This window comes from Coregonus lavaretus (genome assembly GCF_964263955.1).
Source record: "Coregonus lavaretus genome assembly, chromosome: 40".
In the NCBI taxonomy this organism is placed as follows: domain Eukaryota; kingdom Metazoa; phylum Chordata; class Actinopteri; order Salmoniformes; family Salmonidae; genus Coregonus; species Coregonus lavaretus.
The window spans coordinates 7,772,108-7,796,036 of NC_140027.1; the positions used below are offsets into that span (position 1 = coordinate 7,772,108).

At 44.5% G+C, this 23,929-nt stretch overlaps 1 protein-coding gene across 1 annotated transcript; it reads left to right on the forward strand.

Moving 5' to 3' along the window:
* Positions 1–262: 262 nt before the first annotated feature.
* LOC311113464 (voltage-dependent calcium channel gamma-4 subunit-like) lies at positions 263–10,918 on the forward strand (the record flags this gene model as incomplete). The annotated part of the gene is made up of 4 exons (XM_084156685.1): positions 263–479; positions 8,685–8,768; positions 10,023–10,163; positions 10,362–10,918. 4 exons carry the CDS (start codon positions 263–265, stop codon positions 10,916–10,918), a joined length of 999 nt encoding a protein of 332 aa, XP_084012811.1.
* Between the last annotated feature and the right edge of the window lie 13,011 nt (positions 10,919–23,929).

Below are 23,929 nucleotides of genomic sequence, written 5' to 3' on the forward strand. Positions count from 1 at the left end.
ACGTGCAAGTTAATAAAATTCAACCTGTGGGGGAATCAACGACTTCTGCGATGTGAATTTTGGGGAATTAAATCCGTGAGAAGCGTGAAAAGGAAAAATCAACAGAACTTAACCATTAAGAAGCACACCAGTTGAAGTTTACATGAAAGTTCTAGAGAAAAACGACAATGACAGTCATATTCTGCCGCACCAATTCGCCATATGGATAGAGCACGCGCCTCTTTAGTTTGTTTGTAGCGGTTGTGGATTATTATGAGGCGTCATGGCGTGGTGTGACCGTGGGTGTCAGATACTGCTGACCATCGTGGGCGCTTTTACAGCTTTCAGTCTGATGACAATAGCTATTGGGACCGACTACTGGCTCTATTCTCGGGCGTACATATGTAACGCCACCAATGTCACCACGGACGACATGCAACCCAAGAAAACTAGAGGCGACCTGACGCACTCCGGGCTGTGGCGGATTTGTTGTATAGAAGGTACTTTGTCAGCTTTCTGGTGTATTCTTTTGAGGTTTTTGCATTTGGTTAATACAGGAAAGTATCTGATAAATGAATAATTAAAGTGCGTAAAAGTAGTACATGTTTAGCTTGTGGCACCAGTTTTTAGTTAGTATAGTGTATTATGATACGACTTTGTGTGTTGGGGGCGTTTGAGGAATCACTTAGGTGACAAAACCTTTTTGTCTACACTGAAATAAACTGTCCATGCACAGAGTGAAAAGTTGTTAGAGCGTTTGATAGAACGCGAAGCGCAGCTGGAGGTGTAGGCTACTCGTACACGTCAACTCAGTGATTGTGGGCGCGTTATACCATTATGTATCCCTGTGCGTAATGCAATGTAGTAGGCCTACTTGATATTTTTGCTTCGGATATGACGTGGCCTTGTTACCATATACTGTACATGCATAACGCACGGCTGTATGGAAGTGTGCAATAAAACGAATTCATAGCCTACTCAACCCGTTTATAATCAATGGCTTTCTTTTAGGAGTGCAAAACTACGAGTTCAACTTCAGACTTTTTAGATGCACTTCTCCAAACGGTGGTTCTTTGTCCATCCAGTTCAGTGTATGTGATGCTGTTGCTTGGCAACTACACCTAAGAAATTGCTATGGAAACATGAGTGAGATTTAGAAATAGAGCTATCTGCAAATACGTTTATAAGTGTATGTTTTTCACCAACAAGAGATGGAACGAATAGATAAGTTACTTTGCTAAGAGAGTTGCACAGCAATGAAAGATTCAGTCAACTTAATTTATATTGTCTACCCATTTGAGGCAGGTGCTGAGCATTGTATCTATCGATACATCTTAATCAATACGATCAATCCGTTAAGTGGTATCACATCCAGATCAATATAGCATCTAAATTACATAATGGATAATTAATCGATGTTGGATCTCTACTTTTCCCCACCAAACCCCAGTCATTTACTCTTCTCAATTGAAGTAGCCACTAGCCAGCTCTTCCATATTACTTGCGTCACTGTTAGGCAAAATCAACTACGTTAATAAATATGCAGCAGCTAACCGCTGTAGTGTTGAAATGAATAGATTGTTCTCCAGCGAACTGCAAGCGAACTGAAGTGCACTTAAGTAAATTGGCCAGGGGAAAGATGGACACTTTCACTTCACATTTTCCTTATCAAACCTTGCTATATGATACAAAAGCGATTTGTTAGGTAAATGTTACTTGGCCTTATTTCTTCTGTAGGCTAGCAAGTGAAGCATTGAGTAAAAGGCGTTTCTTCAAAGTCGAATCAAGTGCGCATGAAGTTGCTAAAAATCGAGCCTGCTGGTTTGGTGCTGTCCATTGTGCGTGGTGCTGAAACGTGTCTTCACAAAGCGCAGCGGAAAGCGATGACTCCCTTGAGAGAATATTAACGCCACTGGAGAAGACCATTTCAACTTCCACAGTCAATATGTTTTGAGTAACAGCATGAATTACAAGCTACAGACTGATAAGTTACATTATTCAGTGGCAAAGAAGAATACTAACACACACACACACACACAGAACGAGAGAGAGAGAGCAAGAGAGAGAGAGAGCAAGAGAGAGAGTGCGAGAAGCCAAGTTTGACAAAAAATAAAATTCTCCCTCATTGCTATTCCATGCATGTCCACAGCTAGGCAACACAATGTCAAGTGTCAACATTACCCACAATCCTCTTTCCATTTCTCCACCCTTTGTACTTTTCCATACCTTTTCTCCAACCCCAATCATGACATAACATATATGTAGCCGACTATAACTTACTAAATTGGCCTCACACTGCTCTCCTCTTTAACGAAGTGTTCCAAATGGAAAGCTCTTTATTTAGTGCCTTGTAAAACAAAATGTTCTTCGCTGCGGGAGAGCACAAGGGAGGCTTTTAAGACGCGCACGGAACGACTTGAGTCTTGTTCCCAACTCGCCTTAAAATCAAACAAGAACTCCCACTTAACCAGCGCTTCCCTCCTGCGTTTCTCTCTATGTCGACGGGAGACGAGATGACGCACTTAATAGTGAGAGAGAGCGACAAAGTGGGAGGGGTCTTAGTTCCTTCTTAATGGATAGACACCTGTTGAATGACTATCAATCTCTCTTTCAGATGAGTTCTTTCTTTGTGTTATTGAATGGCTTTTGATTTTGAATAGCTATTGTTGCTTGCCAGACTGAATAAGAAAGACTTCTTGATGATCATGAGGAAGATGCATGGGTCTTGTTGGTTGTTTTGTTCTGTGAGGTAACTGTTGAATGATGTTTGTAATAAGCAAAAGGGGGTTTGTGAGAGACTGTTTATAGCTAGCAAAACACATTTTTGAGGTTTAAAAACATTGTGTTGTGGTTTTTGTATATGCATGTGCATGAGCACGCGCACCAGTCCCTGTATGAATGCATTAGTAAGATGTGAAAGGGATGTAGGCATGAAATGTGCTTCTTGGGCACCAGGAGGAGGTTGCCATGGCAAAGCTATGCTGAGTAATAAAGGATGCACTGTTGTCTCGCAAGCAAACAGACTTGGTGTCCACTAGTTACCACAGCCACAAAGTCAAAATTGGCTATATTGTAAAAATTGAGTTCTGGTCTTAATTTAAGATTAGGCATAATGTTAGCAGTGAGGTTAAGGTTATTGTTAGATTTAAGATCACATTTTAAGAAGAGAAAAAGAAGGGTTTATGACTCTGGTAACTTGTGTCGACCGACAGACAGGGGAGAAAGTCTCTCTCTCTCTCTCTCTCTCTCTCTCTCTCTCTCTCTCTCTCTCTCTCTCTCTCTCTCTCTCTCTCTCTCTCTCTCTCTCTCTCTCTCTCTCTCTCTCTCTCTCTCTCTCTCTCTCTCTCTCTCTCTCTCTCTCTCTCTCTCTCTCTCTCTCTCTCTCTCTCTCTCTCTCTCTCTCTCTCTCTCTCTCTCTCTCTCTCTCTCTCTCTCTCTCTCTCTCTCTCTCTCTCTCTCTCTCTCTCTCTCTCCAATACAACAGCAATTTGAGATCAGCTTGGCCGGGATTCAATCAAAGACACATTGTCAACAAACGCATTGCACTTGACTTTTAAATGTAATTTACACCTGAGCTGACATCCACATCGTTTACTGTCAATGTCACATCTATGAACATCAGGGAAATTGTCTTTAAAAGTTTACATTTATGGCATGACTGCTATTGGAGGTACTCACCTCAGAGCCTGCAGGTCCAAGACTACTGCTAGTTTCCCTTTTCCATGGTACTAGTTTTGATTGTTTAAAATAAAACGTAATTTGTCACATGCGCCGAATGCAACAGGTGTAGACTTTACCGCAAAATGCTTACTTACGAACCCTTTCCCAACAACGCAGTTAAAAAGTACGAAAATTAGCTAATAAAAATATAAAATAGTAACAGTATAACAATAATGATGCTATATACAAGGAGTCCTGGTACCGAGTCAATGTGCTGGGGTATGAGGTAGTTGAGGTAATATGTACTGTAGGTAGGGGTAAAAGTGACTAGGCAATCAGGATAGATAATAAACAGAGTAGCAGCAGCGTATGTGGAGAGTGTGTTTTGTTTGTGTGAGCATATGTAGTGTGTGTTGGAGTGTCAGTGTAAGCATGTGTGAATGTGGGGGTAGATTCCAGTGAGTGTGCATAGAGTCAGTGCAAAAAAGTGTCAATGCAGTAGTCCGGGTAGCCAATTAAAGTCACTGATTGGCCATAGATTCCACTCACCTGGTGTCCTGAATCAGTTCCTGATTAGAGGGGAAGAATAACAATCAGCAGTGTCTTGGAGATACCAATCATAGAAATAGAATCAACACACACAGACCAATAAACCACTTAAAAGACATGTTTACATTACTATTGTCTCTCATAAATGATTGATATCTGTTTTAGAGTGAATTAAGTCAGAGCGTGAAGTAAGTCCCTGTTCATTCGCATACTTGACTTGAGTTCCCAACCTCTGGGTGAGGCAGCAATTTCAGTGGAAAGTGAGAAACGTTTCAATATTCATGTCATCCCCATGTTTTATTCTCTTAAAAGTGCAGAGAACATTTTCTTAACCAAGAGTCAAACTCTTTGAATGGAAGGTGCCTTAGGGCTGAAAAACATCAGAACTCTTTTGTGGGTGTGCAGACTGACGTTCCTGTCCTCAGTTGGTTTCAAATATGGGGGTGAAACTAAGCTCGCTACGTCTAGGGGTCCTAGGTCTACCTAAGTTGTCCATAATCGGATATAAATGTGTTCATTTCACGTGAGAAGTCAGTTAAGCAATGCATGTGTCCTTATGGCAGACAGTGTACTCGGCAGGGTCCAGGGTAAGCTTGGTCCGCCAGGCCAAGCAGGTTATCAATGTTCATGAAAAGAAACAATCAATCAATCAAATGTATTTATAAAGCCCTTTTTACATCAGCAGATGTCACAAAATGCTATACAGAAACCCAGCCTAAAACCCCAAACAGCAAGCAATGCAGATGTAGAAGCATGGTGGCTAGGAAAAACTCCCTAGAAAGGCAGGAACCTAGGAAGAAACCTGGAGAGGAACCAGGCTCTGAGGGTTGCCAGTCCTCTTCTGACTGTGCCGGGTGGAGATTATAGGAGTACATGGCCATTTAAGGCCATATTGTTCTTCAAGATGATTCAATGTTCATAGATGACCCGCAGGGTCAAATAATAATCACAGTGGTTGTAGAGGGCGTAACAGGTCAGTACCTCAGGAGTAAATTTACATTTAAAATGTAAATGTAAATGTCAGTTGGCTTTTTATAGCCGAGCATTCAGAGGTCGAGACAGCAGGTGCGGTAGAGAGAGAGAAAGATTCAAAAACAGCAGGTCCGGGACAAGGTAGCACGTCAAGTGAACAGGTCAGGGTTCCCTAGCTGCAGGCAGAAGAGTGGAAACTGGAGCAGCAGCACGACCAGGTGGACTGGGGACAGCCAGGAGTCATCAGGCCAGGTAGTCCTGAGGCATGGTCCTAGGGCTCAGGTCCTCCGGGAGGGGAAGGAGAGAGGGAGAGAGAGATAATTAGAGGGAGCATACTTAAATTCACACACGGGCATATCAAATGAAAAGTGTCCAAGCAAACACAGGAAAATGCTTCCGGGATGGGAGGCTACTCAATTTACCTCTCACTCCACCATTTACTGTCAATAACTTGCACCTACCTGTAAGCAAGGGTTGGAACCGGTTCAGAACAGAAAACCAGAAAATAACAAAACATTTGTAGTAACAGAATCAGAACCGGGAACGAAAGTGATATATACTGTGCTGGAACAGAACCGTTATTTTAAAAGCATGGGAACCAGTTAATAATGTAAATTTTACAGCTTCTACCCCCAAGCCATAAGACTGCTGAACATTGAATCAAATGGCCACCCAGACTATCTGCATTGACACCCCCTTTTGTTTTTACACTGCTGCTCTATCCGCACTGATTGGTGAAGTAATTTAATGTCGAACTAAATGTAAACATTTCAGAGGTTTAAAAAGGAACAGAAAGGAAGAATATAAACCGTTACTTTTTTGGGGGTCGAACCAGTTCAGAACTTTATTTTGCAGGTTGGAACAGGCAGGTTCCAACCCCTGCCTGTGAGCAATCACTCTTTCTTAACCCTGTTGGCACTTAAAAGGACCTAGCCTGGCCACTGCTGCCCCTAGTGGTGGGATGTGTATATTGAAAATGGACTGTCTAACTGTGTACACTAACCGCTAGAATACCTAATTTCCTAGCAGTGATAGAAAATGTCCCTTGCAGATTGAGAATCCTTTTAAATAAATGAATAATTCACAGGTTAAATTATTTGTTTTGTATGGTAATCAGTGGGGTAACAACAAAATAATCAGCATTATAATAGGCATCTCTTGTTTGGCAATCAATTTGTATTGTCATTTTTAATTATGACAATTAAGCAATCCCAATGTACGGTAAATATGCAATCTCTAAGACTTAGTGAGTGCCTTTACAGCTCAACACAGAAGTGCATTGAGTATTGTGAACCATTTTAGCTTCACTTCCTCTGTGACATGTCATGAGGCATAATATATTTTTCTAATGTGCAGACATTGTTCATGTACAACCATTGTTGAATTAGTATAGTGTTGTTGTATAGTGTTCTCTCAACTCTCACTTACCTTACCTGCTACGCCCCCTATGGACATTATTTATCCTGCTGCTCCCCTGCATGTTGGAGTTCGAAGCCTACGTTTTTCACTGTACCTTGCAGTCACACCTGCAACCCTGTACATGTGAATATTAAACAATCTGAATCTATGCTCTATTGGAGTTAACACATACAGTACCAGTCAAAAGTTTGGAAACACCTACTCATTCCAGGGTTTTTCTTTATTTTTACTATTTTCTACATTGTAGAATAATAGTGAAGACATCAAAACTATGAAATAACACATATGGAATCATGTAGTAACCAAAGAATTGTCAAACAAATCAAAATTTATTTTATATTTGAGATTTTTCAAATAGCCACCCGATGACAGCTTTGCACACTCTTGGCATTCTCTCAACCAGCTTCATGAGGTAGTCACCTGGAATGCATTTCAATGAACAGGTGTGCCTTGTTAAAAGTTAATTTGTGGAATTTCTTTCCTTCTTAATGCGTTTGAGCCAATCAGTTGTGTTGTGACAAGGTAGGAGGAGGGGGGGGGGGGGTATACAGAAGATAGCCCTATTTGCTAAAAGACCAAGTCCATATTATGGCAAGAACATCAGTACTTTAAGACATGAAGGTCAGTCAATGCGGAACATTTCAAGAACTTTGAAAGTTTCTTCAAGTGCAGTCGCAAAAACCATCAAGCGCTATGATGAAACTGGCTCTCATGAGGACCACCACAGGAATGGAAGACCCAGAGTTACCTCTGCTGCAGAGGATAAGTTCATTAGCGTTACCAGCCTCAGAAATTGCAGCCCAAATAAATGCTTCACAGAGTTCAAGTAACAGACACATCTCAACATCAACTGTTCAGAGGGGACTGTGTGAATCAGGCCTTCATGGTCGAATTGCTGAAAAGAAACCACTACTAAAGGACACCAATAATAAGAAGAGACCTGCTTGGGCCAAGAAACACGAGCAATGGACATTAGACCGGTGGAAATGTCTCCTTTGGTCTGGAGTCCAAATTGGAGATTATTGGTTCCAACCACCGTGTCTTTGTGAGACTGTCTGTGATTTATTTAGAACTCAAGGCACACTTAACCAGCATGGCTACCAGAGCATTCTACAGTGCTACACCATCCCATCTGGTTTGGGCTTAGTGGGACTATAATTTGTTTTTCAACAGGACAATGACCCAACACACCTCCAGGCTGTGTAAGGGCTATTTTACCAAGACAGAGTGATGGAGTGCTGCATCAGATGACCTGGCCTCCACAATCCCCTGACCTCAATCCAATTGAGATGGTTTGGGATGAGTCGGACCGCAGAGTAAAGGACAACAAGTGCTCAGCATATGTGGGAACTCCTTCAAGACTGTTGGAAAAGCATTCCAGGTGAAGCTGGCTGAGAGAATGCCAAGAGTGTGCAAAAATGTCATCAAGGCAAAGGGTTAGGTGGCTATTTGAAGAATCTCAAATATAAAATATATTTTGATTTGTTTAACACTTTTTTGTTTACTACATGATTCCATATGTGTTATTTCATAGTTTTGATGTCTTCACTATTATTCTACAATGTAAAAAAAATAGTAAAAATAAAGAAAAACCCTTGAATTAGTAGGTGTGTGTCACACCCTGGCTCTGGGGACTCTTAAAAGTTGAGCCAGGGTGTGTAGTGTCTATGTTGTAGTTTCTACGTTTTTTGTTCTAGCTCGTGTTTTCTATGTTGACCAGGGTGGTTCCCAATCAGAGGCAGCTGATTCTCGTTGTCTCTGATTGGGAACCATACTTAGGCAGCCTGTTTTGCACAGTTGATTGTGGGATCTTGTTCTGTATAGGTTTGTGTTGGTGAACCTTTAGACTTCGCGTATCGTTTTGTTCATGTTGGAAAGTACTCATTAAAAGATGTACGCCTATCACGCTGCGCCTTGGTCTGCCTCTTACAACGATCGTGACAGTGTGTCCAAAGTTTTAACTGGTAGTGTATATATATAAAAAATCATTAGCCATGTTTCAAATGTCCACTAACCTGCATGAGCTGGAATCCACTTCTCGACCCTTCTCTGTGAAGTGTGCACTGTTTTATAACAGACTTTCTGTGGTTCTTTTGACTCCACAGGAATCTACAAAGGAAGCTGTCTTCGGATCAATCACTTCCCAGAAGATAACAACTATGACACAGACAGCTCGGAATACATCTTACGTAAGTGCTTGTCTCCCGCCATCACATCCGGATGTCTTTTCATCCTTTGTCATCGTGTGTAAAGCACACAATGCCCATAGATACACAATGGTTGCCCATAGATACTCAATGGTTGCCCATAGATACTCAATGGTAGCCAGTGGACATGGGGTGCTTTATCTGTCATAACTCTCTTGGCCCTGGCCCATAACAGCATGATGTCATGAGAGTAATTGGAGCTATGTAGAGACAGACTGTGATGGCATAAGTCCTGGGTTGATATAGAGCCATCAGTGGTGAAGAAATTACCCAATTTTCATACTTGAGTAAAAGTAAAGTTACGTAAATAGAAAATGACTCAAGTAAAAGTGAAAGTCACCCAGTAAAATACTACTTGAGTAAAAGTCTAAAAGTATTTGGTTTTAAATATACTTAAGTATCAAAAGTAAATGTATAAATAATTTCAAATTCCTTATATTAAGCAAACTATTTTTTTTACAGATAGACAGGCGCACACTCCAACATTGACATAATTTACATAAGTTAGGGAGTCCGCCAGATCAGATGCAGTAGGGATGACCAGGGATTTTCTCTTGATAAGTGTGTGAATTGGACTAGTTCCCTGTTTTGCTAAGCATTCAAAATGTAACGAGTACTTTTGGGTGTCAGGGAAAATCAATGGAGTAAAAAGTACGTTATTTTCTTTAGGAATGTAGTGGAGTAAATGTTGTCCAAATACCCCAAAAAACGACTTAAGTAAAAATGCTTTAAAGTACTACTTAAGTACTTTACACCACTGAGAGCTGTGTTTAAGAGTGGTGTGAGTAAGCAGAGGGTGTCTCCAGTATGACTGATAGAGGGTGTGCTAACCGCTGCTAGCACTCTGCCTGCTGTGTATTGGCAACACCCTTACAAAAATAAATGTATAAAACGATGCTGTCATTTTTATAGAACTAAGAAAAAAGGGCTTGTGTCATAGTTTTATTTAACTTTTAAAAAATAAACTTCAAAACTGTGTGTTAGTGACGATGCTAAAATGTTCTAGTCCTTTACATGTGTTGGCTACATGCATGTAAAGCAATAGCAGCCAAAATGGTGCACACTTCTCTGTACATCCATAATGGATTGACACCAGAAAATGCACAGATAGTGAGTTAGTGACGATGCTAAATGTGCTAATGCTGTAAACATGCTAATCATCCTAAACATACTAATGTTGTAGTCATGCTAACATTGTAAACATGCTAACCATCCTAACTGCTATGTACTACACAGGTATAGTGCGGGCCTCCAGCCTCTTCCCAATCCTGAGCAACATCTTGTTGTTGCTGGGAGGACTGTGTGCCGGGGCTGGGAGGATCTACAGCAATAGGAACAACATCCTGCTCAGCGCCGGCATCCTGTTTGTGGCTGCAGGTAGGTGGCATCACACAGCTATTGACAATATTGCAATGGCGAATCCCTGCATATTTAGCATTGCCTTTCAGTTGACATTACCCACTAATTTATGTTTACATATACTGTATAGATTTTTGAAAACACTAAGCTACTATATGGGCAAAGCCCTACAAGTCCACCTCTCAGTTCTACCTCTTTCTCTATGTATCTCCTCAGGTCTAAGCAACATCATCGGCATCATCGTCTACATCTCCAGTAATGCCGGTGACCCCAGCGACAAGAAGGACGAGGACAATAAGGCCAGCTATGGATACGGCTGGTCTTTCTACTTCGGAGCTCTGTCCTTCATCGTGGCCGAGTCCGTCGGCGTTCTCGCTGTCAACATCTACATCGAGAAGAACAAGGAAACGCGGTGCCGGGCGAGGCGTGAGTTCATCAAGACCACCTCGTCCAGCTCGCCCTACTCCCGTATCCCTAGTTACCGTTACCGGCGGCGACGCTCCCGTTCTAGTTCCCGCTCCACCGACCCGTCCCGAGAGACCTCACCCGTTGGGGTGAAGATGGGAGGAGGAGGGGGAGCAGGCATAGGAAGTGGAGCAAGCTTTGGGATGCCCATGGGTGGGATCTCCATGTACGCCCTCAGTAGGGACTCTATGAAAAGTGGGATAGCTGGGTACTGTAGTCCAGAGCGTGACACAAGCTTCCTGCAGGTCCACAACTGCTTCCAGAAAGATCTGAAGGAGGGTGTGAACAGGAGAACGACACCCGTATGAGCGTTGGAATGCATCTCTAAACTTGGTAGGATACAGGAGACTTCACAAAACTGTAAAGGAAACAGTTGGACAGCACAGGATCCAGGATCATTGTGGCAACTACAATACCCAGACTATCTTCCATGTTGAAAGGTCATAGTTCATATGATGGAGTGTGTCTTTTCTTTCGTATAACACATTTCAGTCTGTCTTTGTTTGGATGTGGAGGAGAAACTTTGGTAAAGCTACTATAAATGAACTTATGTAATAAGTTCATTTACAAAAAGACTACAGAAACCCAGACCTTTAGTAGCAATGCTTTTGTTATACAAAAAAAGTGTTTCGCATATCCCACAACAAATGGTCGTCATATCTTGTTGTTTTGATGTTGTTAAGTGATAACTCACTGGAGGGGTTTGATTTTGCCATTGCAACTGGTGCTATACACTTTCAACAACTTTGAATATTCTGATTACACTCTTAGAAAAAAGGGTTCTTCGGCTGTCCCTATAGGAGAACCCTTTTTGGTTCCAGGTAGAACCCCATGTGGAAAGGGTTCTATACTGAACAAAAATGTGAACGCAACATGTAAAGTATTGGTCCCATGTTTCACGAGCTGAAATAAAAGATCCCAGAAATGTTCCATAAGCACAAAAACCTTATTTCTCAAATGTTGTGCACAAATTTGTTTACATTCCTGTTAGTAAACATTTCTCCTTTGCCAAGATAATCCATCTACCTGACAGGTGGGGCATATCAAGAAGCTGATTAAACAGCATGATCATTACACATGCGCACCTTGTGCTGGGGACAATAAAAGGCCACTCTAAAATGTGCAGTTTTGTCAAACAACACAATGCCAAAGATGTCTCAAGTTTTGAGGGAGCGTGCAATTGACATGCTGACTGCAGGAATGTCCACCAGAGCTGTTGCTAGAGAATTTAATGTTCATTTCTCTACCATAAGCCGCCTCATACGTCGTTTTAGAGAATTTGGCAGTACGTCCAACCGGCCTCACAACTGCAGACCACGTGTAACTACGCCAGCCCATGACCTGCACATCCGGCTTCTTCATCTGCGGGATCGTCTGAGACCAGCCATCCAGACAGCTGATGAAACAGGAGTATTTCTGTCTGTAATAAAAACCTTTTGTGGGGAAAAACTCATTCTGATTGGCTGGGCCTGGCTCCCCAGTGGGTGGGCCTGGCTCCCTAGTGAGTGGGCCTATGCCCTCCCAGGCCAACCCATGGCTGCACCCCATTCATGTGAAATCCATAGATTAGGACCTAATTTATTTATTTAAATTCACTGATTTCCTTATATGAACTCTAACTCAATAAAATCGTTGAAATTGTTGCATGTTGCGTTTATATTTTTGTTTAGTATACATGAATCCCAAAAGGGTTCTACCTGGAACTAAAAAGGGTTATTCAAAGGGTTCTGTGATGCGTGTGATAGAAGTCAGGCGCAGGAGAGTAATATGCATCCAAAGAGTTTATTCTGTCGATAAACAGTTGCGCAAGCATGTGACAACAAAACTCAGGCACAGGGGAAATATCTACCCTGGCAACAACAAGGTCAGGGTAGCTCAACCGAACTACACACAGCTCACTACAAACAATCACCCACACAGACAAGGAAGCAGAGGGAACCCTTATACAATGACTAATTGGGGATAAGAACCAGGTGTGTGTGATTAATTAGACAAGTGGAGTGATGATAAATGGATCGGCAGCAGCTAGTAAGCCGGTGACGACGAACGCCAAAACCTGCCCGAACAAGAAGGGGAGGCAGCCTTGGCGGAATTCGTGACAGTACCCCCCCTTGACGCGCGGCTCCTCTGGGACGGCCAGGAGGACGCGGAGCAGGGCGAGCCGGATGGCGACGGTGGAAATCCCATAACATGGAGGGATTGAGGATATCCCTCACTGGAACTCAGCACCGTTCCTCCGGACCGTACCCCTCCCACTCCACGAGGTACTGAAGGCCCCCCACCCGACGCCTCGAATCCAGGATGGAACGGACCGAGTACGCCGGGGCCCTCTCGATGTCCAGAGGAGGTGGAGGGACCTCCCACACCTCAGACTCCTGGAGCGGACCAGCTACCACCGGCCTGAGGAGAGACACATGAAACGAGGGGTTAATACGGAAATCAGGGGGAAGTAATAACCTATATGTGACCTCGTTGACTCTCCTCAGGACTTTGAACGGTCCCACAAACCTCGGGCTCAGCTTCCGGCAGGGCAGGCGGAGGGGCAGATTCCGGGTCGAGAGCCAGACCCGATCCCCCGGTACAAAGACGGGGGCCTCACTGCGGTGGCGGTCAGCGTTGGCCTTCTGACGACGCACAGCACATTGGAGGTGAACGTGGGCAGCATCCCATGTCTCCTCCGCACGCCGAAACCAGTCATCCACTGCAGGAGCCTCGGTCTGGCTCTGGTGCCACAGTGCCAGAACCGGTTGGTAACCTAGAACACACTGGAAAGGCATTAGGTTAGTGGAGGTATCGAGTTCTGGGCATATTCTGCCCATGGCAAGAACACCGACCACTCCCCCGGCCAGTCCTGGCAGTAGGACCGCAGGAACCTACCCACGTCCTGATTTACCCGTTCCACCTGCCCATTACTCTCGGGGTGGAACCCAGAGGTCAGGCTGACCGAGACCCCCAGACGTTCCATGAACGCCTTCCAGACCTTGGATGTGAACTGGGGACCTGAGTCAGACACTATATCTTCTGGTACCCCGTAGTGCCTGAAGACGTGAGTAAACAGGGCCTCCGCAGTCTGCAGGGCCGTGGGGAGACCGGGCAGAGGAAGGAGGCAGCAGGACTTTGAGAAGCGGTCCACAACGACCAGGATGGTGGTGTTACCTTGGCAGAGGGGAAGATCAGTCAGAAAATCAATGCTAAGGTGAGACCATGGTCGTTGTGGAACTGGTAATGGTTGTAGCTTATCCGCTGGGAGGTACCTAGGTGCATTACTCTGGGCGCACACCGAGCAGGAGGAGACGTACACCCTCACGTCCTTAGCCAAGGTAGGCCACCAGTACTTTCCGCTCAGGCAGCGCACTGTCCGACCGATACCTGGGTGACCAGAGGAGGGTGACGTGTGTGCCCAGAAGATCAGACGATCACGGATAAGAGCAGGCACGTACTGCAGCCCACCTGTACACTGCGGTGGAGATGGATCTGTGCGTAATGCCTGCTCTATATCCACGTCCATCGCCCATACTACCGGCGCCACAATGCGGGAGGCCGGGAGTATGGTGGTGTTGTCTCTGGGCCTCTCTTCTGTGTCATACAGCCAGGACAGTGTGTCTGCCTTTACATTCTTTATACACGGAATGTATGACAATGTAAAATCAAACCGGGTGAAGAATAGGGCCCACCTGGCCTGGTGAGGATTCAGCCTCCTCGCTACCCGGATGTACTCCAGGTTACGGTGGTCCGTCCAGACGAGGAAAGGGTGTTTCGCCCCTTCGAGCCAATGCCTCCACACGGTCAAAGCTCGGACAACAGCCAACAGCTCCCGATCACCAACGTCCTAGTTCTGCTCCGCTGGGCTGAGCTTCTTTGAGAAGAAAGCACAAGGGCGGAGCTTGGGTGGCGTGCCCGAGCGTTGGGATCGGACAGTGCCCATCCCTACCTCGCACGCATCCACCTCCACCACAAACGGTAGTGATGGATCGGGGTGGGCTAGTACCGGAGCTGAGGTGAACAGACCCTGCAGTCTCCTGAAGGCCAGAGCCGCCTCAGCAGACCAGCGGGGCCAGGACGGCCCACCCTTCAACAGGGATGTGATGGGAGCTGCGACTTTTCCAAAGCCCCGGATAAACCTTCGATAGTAGTTGGCAAAGCCAAGGAATCGCTGCACCTCCTTAACCGTGGTTGGAGTCGGCCAACTACGCACGGCTAAAATGCGATCTCCCTCCATCTCCACCCCTGAGGTGGAAATGCGGTATCCAAGGAAGGAGATGGACTGCTGGAAAAACACTTCTCTGCCTTAGCATAAAGGTCATTCTCCAACAGTCGGGCCAGCACCTTGCAAACCAGGGACACATGCTCAGTGTGAGTAGCGGAATACACCAGGATGTCATCGATGTAGACCACTACACCGCGACCAAGCATGTCCCGAAACACCTCGTTCACAAAGGTCTGGAAAACTGAGGGAGCATTCATCAAACCATAGGGCATCACCAGGTATTCATAATGCCCCGTGGTTGTGCTGAATGCTGTCTTCCACTCATCTCCCTCTCGGATACGCACCAGGTTGTACGCACTCCTGAGATCCAATTTGGTGAAGAAGCACGCCCCATGCATCGATTCAACCACTGAAGGAATGAGGGGGAGAGGATAACTAAATCTGATTGTCTCCCAGTTCAGTGGTCGATAATCAATGTACGGGCGCAGACCTCCGCACTTCTTCACAAAGAAGAAACTCGAGGAGGTGGGTGAAGTGGAGGGACATATGTCCCTGGCGCAGGGACTCGCTGACATATGTCTCCATAGCCACTGTTTCCGCCTGTGACGGGGTATATATGACTCCTGGGAGGTACAGCGTCTACCCTGAGGTTTATCGGGCTATCCCCCGCCCGGTGAGGTGGTAACTTAGTCACCTGCGTTTTAGAGAACGCTTACGCCAGATTGCGGTATTCGGGGGGAATGCACACGGTGGAGGTACTATCTGGACTTTCCACCGTGGTTGCACCAACGGAAACATCTAGACACCTACCCTGACACTCACGCAACCACCCCGTGAGAGCCCTCTGCGGCCATGAGAAGGTGGGGTTGTGGAGTGCTAACCAAAGGATACCTAATGTGACAGGGAAAGCAGGAGATTCAATAATCGAAAATATCACCTGCTCAAAATGATTCTCCTGGGTGATCATGGTGACTGGTATAGTGACTTCCGTAACAAATCCGGACCCTAATGGTCGACTATCGAGTGCTCTGAGGGGACGTGGAATGGAAATGGAATCAATGAAATGCCTATCCATAAAGTACCCAGCTGCGCCTGAATCGACTAGCGCCTTACACTGGCGAACTACCATGTGATTGGGAAAGTGGATAGGTAGGGTACAGTGTGCAACAGAGGGCTCTGAACAAGTGTGGGTGTTCGATACCTGGGGTGATGCGTGAGTACCCTGCCTTCCGCCTCCAGGCCCAAAAAAACGTTGACTGCGATGTGTGGTGGATTGTCCCTTCGTGCCACCAGAGTGGCACTGTCGCTGTCCTCCTCCGCTCTCTCGACCGGCGGCTCCACCCAGCTCCATTGGCTCGAGGTCAGAGTCTTCCGGGGTGGAAACGGGCAGACCCCTACCAGGATGTACTCTGGCTACCAGCAGGTTGTCCAACCGAATGGCCATGTCCAGCAGTTTATCAAAGGACAACATGGTGTCCCGGCAGGCTAGCTCCCGTCGGACGTCTTCCCGCAGATGGCACCGGAAATGGTCGATCAGTGCCCGCTCGTTCCACCCGGACCCCGCTGCCAGCGTCCGAAACTCCAACGCAAAGTCCTGCGCTGTCCTCGTCCCCTGCCTCAGGTGGACCAGTCGCTCACCCGCCTCTCGACCCTCGGGCGGGTGGTCGAATACCGCCCGAAAGAGGCGAGCGAACTCGCTGTAGTCCTCCAAAGCGGCTCCTCCTTCGTTCCACACCGCGTTGGCCCACTCCAGGGCACTCCCGCAGACTCCGGAAACGAGGACGGACACCTTCTCCCGCTCCGATGGTGCCGGCCTGATGCTGGCGAAGTAAAGCTCCAATTGGAGGAGGAATCCCTGGCACAGCGCCGCTGTCCCCTCAAACGCCCGTGGTCGGGATATCTGGATCCCTCCTGGTGCTGGGGTGTACAGTGAGGGAAAAAAGTATTTGATCCCCTGCTGATTTTGTACGTTTGCCCACTGACAAAGAAATGATCAGTCTATAATTTTAATGGTAGGTTTATTTGAACAGTGAGAGACAGAATAACAACAACAAAAATCCAGAAAAACGCATGTCAAAAATGTTATAAATTGATTTGCATTTTAATGAGGGAAATAAGTATGTTGCTCTGGATAAGAGCGTCTGCTAAATGACTAAAATGTAAATAACATTTTTGACATGCGTTTTTCTGGATTTTTTTGTAGTTATTCTGTCTCTCACTGTTCAAATAAACCTACCATTAAAATTATTGACTGATCATTTCTTTGTCAGTGGGCAAACGTACAAAATCAGCAGGGGATAAAATACTTTTTTCCCTCACTGTAGGTGGCTGGATCCGGTTGGCCAGCTGGTCTCGACAGATCGGGTCTGCTCCTCTCCAGGCGTTGGACTACCTGACCAACCCGATCCATCGCTTCCCCCAAGCTGGCCAGCATCGTGGAGTGCTCCTGGACCGGTGCCACGACTCCAGGCATGCGCTCTTCTCCCGCTGACTCCATAGCGGGTGGGTGATTCTGTGATGCGTGTGATAGAAGGAGTCAGGCGCAGGAGAGTAATATGCATCCAAAGAGTTTATTCCGTCGATAAACAGTTGCGCAAGCATGCGACAACTCAGGCACAGGGGAAATATCTACCCTGGCAACAACAAGGTAAGGGTAGCTCAACCGAGCTACACACAGCTCACAACAAACAATCACCCACACAGACAAGGAAGCAGAGGGAACCGTTATACAATGACTAATTGGGGATAAGAACCAGGTGTGTGTGATTAATTAGAGAAGACAAGTGGAGTGATGATAAATGGATCGGCAGCAGCTAGTAAGCCGGTGACGACGAACGCCGAAACCTACCCGAACAAGGAGGGGAGGCAGCCTCGGCGGAAGTCCTGACAGGTTCACATATGGGGACAGATGAAGAACCCTTTTCCGGTTCTAGATAATACCTTTTTTTCTAAAACCTGGGAATTTTGGTAAACTTACTAGAATTTTGCAACACTAATCCTTCTCTCCAACTGTCATGTGATACTCATCTATCTATCTATCTATCTATCTATCTATCTATCTATCTATCTATCTATCTATCTATCTATCTATCTATCTATCTATCTATCTATCTGTCTATATGTCTGTCTGTCTGTCTGTCTGTCTGTCTGTCTGTCTGTCTGTCTGTCTGTCTGTCTGTCTGTCTGTCTGTCTGTCTGTCTGTCTGTCTGTCTGTCTGTCTGTCTGTCTGTCTGTCCTCTGTGGTCTTTGTATTGGAGGGAACTGCTGTACCTATATGCTACGTATGTTTGTACTATGATCTGACCCACTGCCATACTCTTACTATTAGTACATATCCAAATACAAACCGTTTGTCGATTGAAAATAAGTAAGGGGAAGCTGTATTGGTATTAACTCATTTACACCCTTATGAAGCATTACCTATTAGGGATATTACATAAAAGCATTTATGTTGTTATATCTTATCTAACGCCATAAAGTCATCAGTGTCCACAAATAGAGGTGAGATCACACTGTAGGCTATGTCTTGTTGTTTATGAATCTACCTATTAATCATGTGCTTCTGTAGAGGACTTTGTGTATGGCAAGCTCCACGTAGAAGTTAGCCATAGGCACAGATCTAGCATCAGCTTACCAAAATCCTAACCATGAGGCGAGAAAACGCAAAACTGACCTTGGATCAGCATCTTGAGAAAGTGTCATGCCCTTATGTGTTGGAAAACTAAAGCCTTGTTCACATTGGCAGTTTGAAGTGACTACTCGAATCTGTTCTTTTTCCTGCAGTCTGAACAGCCAGAAAGCACATGGAATCAGATATTTCAAGCCACATTTCAAACCACCTCCATAGTGTAAGAACGCTTTAAGTGTTCTTACACTAAGATTTAGAACATTCAAAACAACTGGGAAACATCCATGGAAGGCATTGCTGTCACTTTAACTTGCTACATAACTTCTGAGTGATAGGAAGTACGAGCACCACACACACGTTGTTAGTATGACAACTAGCGTAGCCATGTCAGCAAATGACTTCTGTCTGAACACACACAAATCTGATTTGGTAACTTGCTGTGGACAGTCAATATTCCAAAACGGATTTGAAAACAAAATTGATTTGAGCATTAAGGCCTGCGGTGTGAACAAGGCTTAAAAGGCCCCTATTCAGAGTAAACTTGTCACAAATAGGTTTGACGCTAAACCTTCCTTTAAATTGGATCTTCTGTGTAGCACAGCACACAACCTTCTTCCCACAAACGCCACATTGTTCATAATGTTCAGTTCCCCCTCACATTGAGCTAATGAGGCAGGCTTGATAGGCCTGTAATGCTCCATTCTGTGGCAGCACGAAAGGCATTAAGACATTACGAGCATCCACAGGGTGTGAATGAAGGGAATCAACATCAAGTCACTTCAAGCATGAGTCTACTAACTCTCCTCTCTTTCCCAACTGGAGACCTTGGAAGGGAATTGGGTAATAGACCTATTACATCACCGGTGTTCATTTAGAGTTCAAATGACCCTTCATTGGATCCTAGTGTTAGATTCACGGTTGTTCTTCTCGTGTTTATTTTTAGCGGCCATTTTGATTGATTTAATTAGGTGACTCTGTGCGACAAGACTATGTTGAAATCATCAGGGTTGGTTGCATGGTTCTGCTGCTTCCTTTGCTAGTTGTCACTCACGACTTGTGGAGACAGAGTTTGATGTCTTTGTTATGCAATAATGGTCCACTGAACATACTTCCTGTTCTGTTCATCAGCCATGAATTTGAACAATTCTCCCCCCTCACCACCGATAGTGTCATCCATGATAAAGCTGAGCTTGTTCTCCAGTGATTTTCCTCCCCCTGTAATTGAGACAGAAAATACAGGATTTTGTGTTCCACGTGGCCAAGGACTTAGCTGTTAGTTAGCTAGCTACTGTGTGACAGCACCTCTGCACTATCTATGTTGAACGATTGGTCTGGGTCTGTCAGTCATAACAATTGAGGATAACATGACCGACAAAACAGTGAATGGCAGTCCTCTTAGGAACACATTTAATCATTAACCTTTTCCATGTAAGTTTTAATTTGAATTTCACACAGCTTCATTAGATTTTTTATCATGAACTTTCAATCATCATTTACTTTAACCATGGTCCATGGCCATAACATGCTTTGCACTGTATATATTTTATTTATTTCTTAACAGCTTCACGCTAATGATTTTGGTATGCTTCAACAATAGAGAAGAGAGCTCTTCCCAACGATGCAGAGTAAAAAAATTATAGAACAAATAATAATTATATAAAATAATACAAATAAAAATAGTAACACAAAAGGAATAAAATACACAAGAATGAAGCTATATACAGGCAGTACCAGTGCCATATCACTGTGCAGGGGTACGAGGTATTTGAGGCAGATACACTATATATACACACAAAAGTATGTGGACACCCCTTCAAATCAGTGAATTCGGCTATTTCAGCCACACCCGTTGCAGACAGGTGTATAAAATCGAGAACACAGCCATGCAATCTCCATAGACAAACGTATGTGTGTGTATGTAGTGTATGTGAATGTGTGTGGTTTTGTGTGAGTGTCAGTGTAGTGTGTGTGAGTGAGTGTATATATAGTGTATATACTGTGTAGTCTTGTAAGTGTGCATTGCGTCAGTGCAAGATGGGTAACCATTTAATTAACTATTTAGAAGTCTTATGGCTATTTAGCAGTCTTCTGGCTTGGGGGTAGAAGCTGTCTCAGAGCCTGTTGGTCCGAGAGCCAATGCTCCGGTACCGTTTGCCGGACGGTAGCAGAGTGAACAGTCTATGGCTTGGGTGGCTGAAGTCATTGGCAATGTTTCGGGCCTTCCTCTGACACCACCTAATATACAGGTCCTGGATGGCAGGGAGCTCAGCCCCAGTGATGTACTGGGTCGTCCACACCACCCTCTGTAGCACTTTGTGGTCGAGGGCGGTGCCAAGTCTCTCATCGCCGTCGGTGATCAGGCCTAACACTGTCGTGTCATCAGCAAACTTGATGGTGTTGGAGTCGTATGTGGCCACACAGTCGTGGGAAAACAGGCAGTAGTCGTGGGTGAACATCCACTTTATGTTTTTTCTCTCTCAATATAGGTATTGATGTCTGCCATCGTCTTGGTAACAGCCAGTGCTACTTTAATGTAATGTTATTCCGGGAAGATAATATTAGGCTACAAGCCTTATTTTGGCTAATCTCTAGAAACTCTATTGGGGCACATGAAAGTGAGAATATGTGTGTGGTGATGCTGTCTTGGTAAACCATTTACGCCAATGATGAGGGTACTGTGTGTGTGAATGAGATTTTACATTTTAGTCATTTAGCAGACACTGTTATCCAGAGCGACTTACAGTTAGTGAGTGCATACATTTTTCATACTGGCCCCCGTGGGAATCGAACACACAACCCTGGCGTTGCAAGCGCCATGCTCTACCAACTGAGCTACACAGGGCCCAGATAGAGAATGAATGCGAGTAGCTCCATCATCTGCCAGGCTTTTTGTCTTCAAGGCTCATTCTTAGTGTAGGAACACACAACAACATCAATCCACTGAAATCTCTGTCAGGCATCCCTCTAAAATATACTTACTGTATATGATTCCAAGTGTCTTTGAACATTTGTTTTAATTGAATAGAAAAGTCCTTTTCACTGTCTGAAGTGTGATTTGATTCCAAGATATTGTCTGAATTCTCAAACAGATCAAAACACAGAACTGGAAGAAAGCACTGCCATCCTAATACATTTTTCCCTCTCAAAAGCTTCCTTTGAACATGAATCCTCATTTTCAAAATGGCCGACATTTCTCATTGTGGGGGTTCAATCCCCTAGCGTTCCTAATCACTCTGTAGAATACATCCATGTGTGAGGGTACATTTTTTATTAAATCTAATTATGTTTGAGGACTGTATTGTTTTGGAAGGCGAAATGTCAGACACTGTTCTACCGTAATTGATAGCAAATCTGAAAGTGTGGTCGAATGCTTCCTTGCCCTCTCTTTTGTGTTTTGGTTTAGAAATTAACATAGAAAGAAGTTTGCTGTGCTAAGATGAAGTATCTTCTTTTCCTTCTCTCTCAATTCCAAAAAGTATTATACTTTTACTTTAAGATAACAATGAAAAACAACTTAAAGTTGAGATTTGTAGATAGTATAATAAAAGGCTCCGTTTCAGAGAACAAGCAACAAAAAAAATTGGGAGGCAATCGTCACGATAGAATGTGTCTGGTTTCAGTGTGTTGAATACAACAATTGTTTACAAACATAACAATGCTTTTTGTCCTAACACACTAGCATAAAGTCTTCAACAAACAATGTGCTGTAAATGCATTCTGTGAATTTATTAAAAGTATGTGGACATGCCTTCAAATTAGCAGATTAGTCTATTTCAGCCACACCTGTTGCTGACAGGTGTATAAAATTAAGCACACAGTCATGCAATCTCCATAGACAAATATTGACAGTAGAATGGCCCGTACTGAAAAGCTTAGTGACTTTCAACGTGGCACAGTCATAGGATGCCACCTTTCCAACAAGTCAGTACATCAAATTTCTGCCCTGCTAGAGCTGCCCCGATCAACTGTAAGTGTTGTTATTGTGAAGTGGAAACGTCTAGAAGCAACAACGGCTCAGCCGCAGTGGTAGGCCACACAAGCTCACAGAAGGGGACCGCCGAATGCTAAAGCACGTCAAAATCGTTTGTCATCGGTTGCTGTTCGTCGGGAGCTCCATGAAATTGGTTTCCATGGCCGAGCAGCCGCACACAAGCCTAAGATCACCATGTGCAATGCCAAGCGTCGGCTGTAGTGGTGTAAATCTCGCCATTGGACTCTGGAGCAGTGGAAACGCGTTCTCTGGAGTGATTAATCACGCTTCACCATCTGGCAGTCCGACGGACTAATCTGGGTTTGGTGGATGCCAGGAGAATGTTACCTGCCCCAATGCATAGTGTCAACTGTAAAGTTTGATGCAGGAGGAATAATGGTCTGGGGCTGTTTTTCATGGTTCGGGCTAGGCCCCTTAGTTCCAGTGAAGGGAAATCTTAACGCTACAGCATACAATGACATTCTAGACGATTCTGTGCTTCCAACTTTGTGGCAACAGTTTGGGGAAGGCCCTTTCCTGTTTCAGCATGACAATGCCCCGTGCACAAAGCGAGGTCCATACAGAAATGGTTTGTCGAGATCAGTGTGGAAGAACTTGACTGGCCTGCATAGAGCCCTGACCTCAACTCCATCGAACACCTTTGGGATGAATTGGAACGCCGACTGCGAGCCAGGCGTAATCGCCCAACATCAGTGACTGACCTCACTAATGCAATGTTCCAACATCTAGTGAAAAACCTTCCCAGAAAAGTGGAGGCTGTTATAGCAGCAAAGGGGGAACCAACTCCATATTAATACCCATGATTTTGGAATGAGATATTCGACAAGCAATGACAGTGTCATTGAGAGGCATCCATAGGAAGGCAAATTGATTCAGATCAACTTGTGTCTAATTACAATCAATTAGATGTAGCTTTAAGTGGTCTAGTGGTTTTCCGGGGGCAGTTGAATGATGTGATTTAACCAGAAAGGTTTTCAGTCTTATAGAGGCCCCTGGAGGACTTACCCATCCACTTACAGTTCCATTAAACTCCCGGACCACTTGCCATTAAACAGACCCAAAGGTCAAAAGTCAGACAGCTGAGGTCAGGGGTCATAGCTCCAAGGGATGTCTTCATACAGTACGCCAACATGATCATTCAAAATGATTAGCGCAGCTACATTTTGAGAAACATCGTAACAAATCTGAACTGTTGCTGTTAAAGGGTAGTGGCAGGGTGGGACTGACTGACTGGTGTCCTTTCTAGGTGTTAACAATAGTCTGCATCATCACAACCCAAGCAGAAAAATACATATTTAAATATACTTAACTCATATTTCATTAATATATTTAAGTATCTGTGATAAATATGCTTTTGTGTATTTAAAACGTTCTAAACAGGATTTTTTATATACATTTAATGCATTTAATATCAACTTTATTAGTGTTTTATTAGCATTTATGTATATTAAATACATTGAAAATGATCTAAATTGGGACACTTTTTTATACT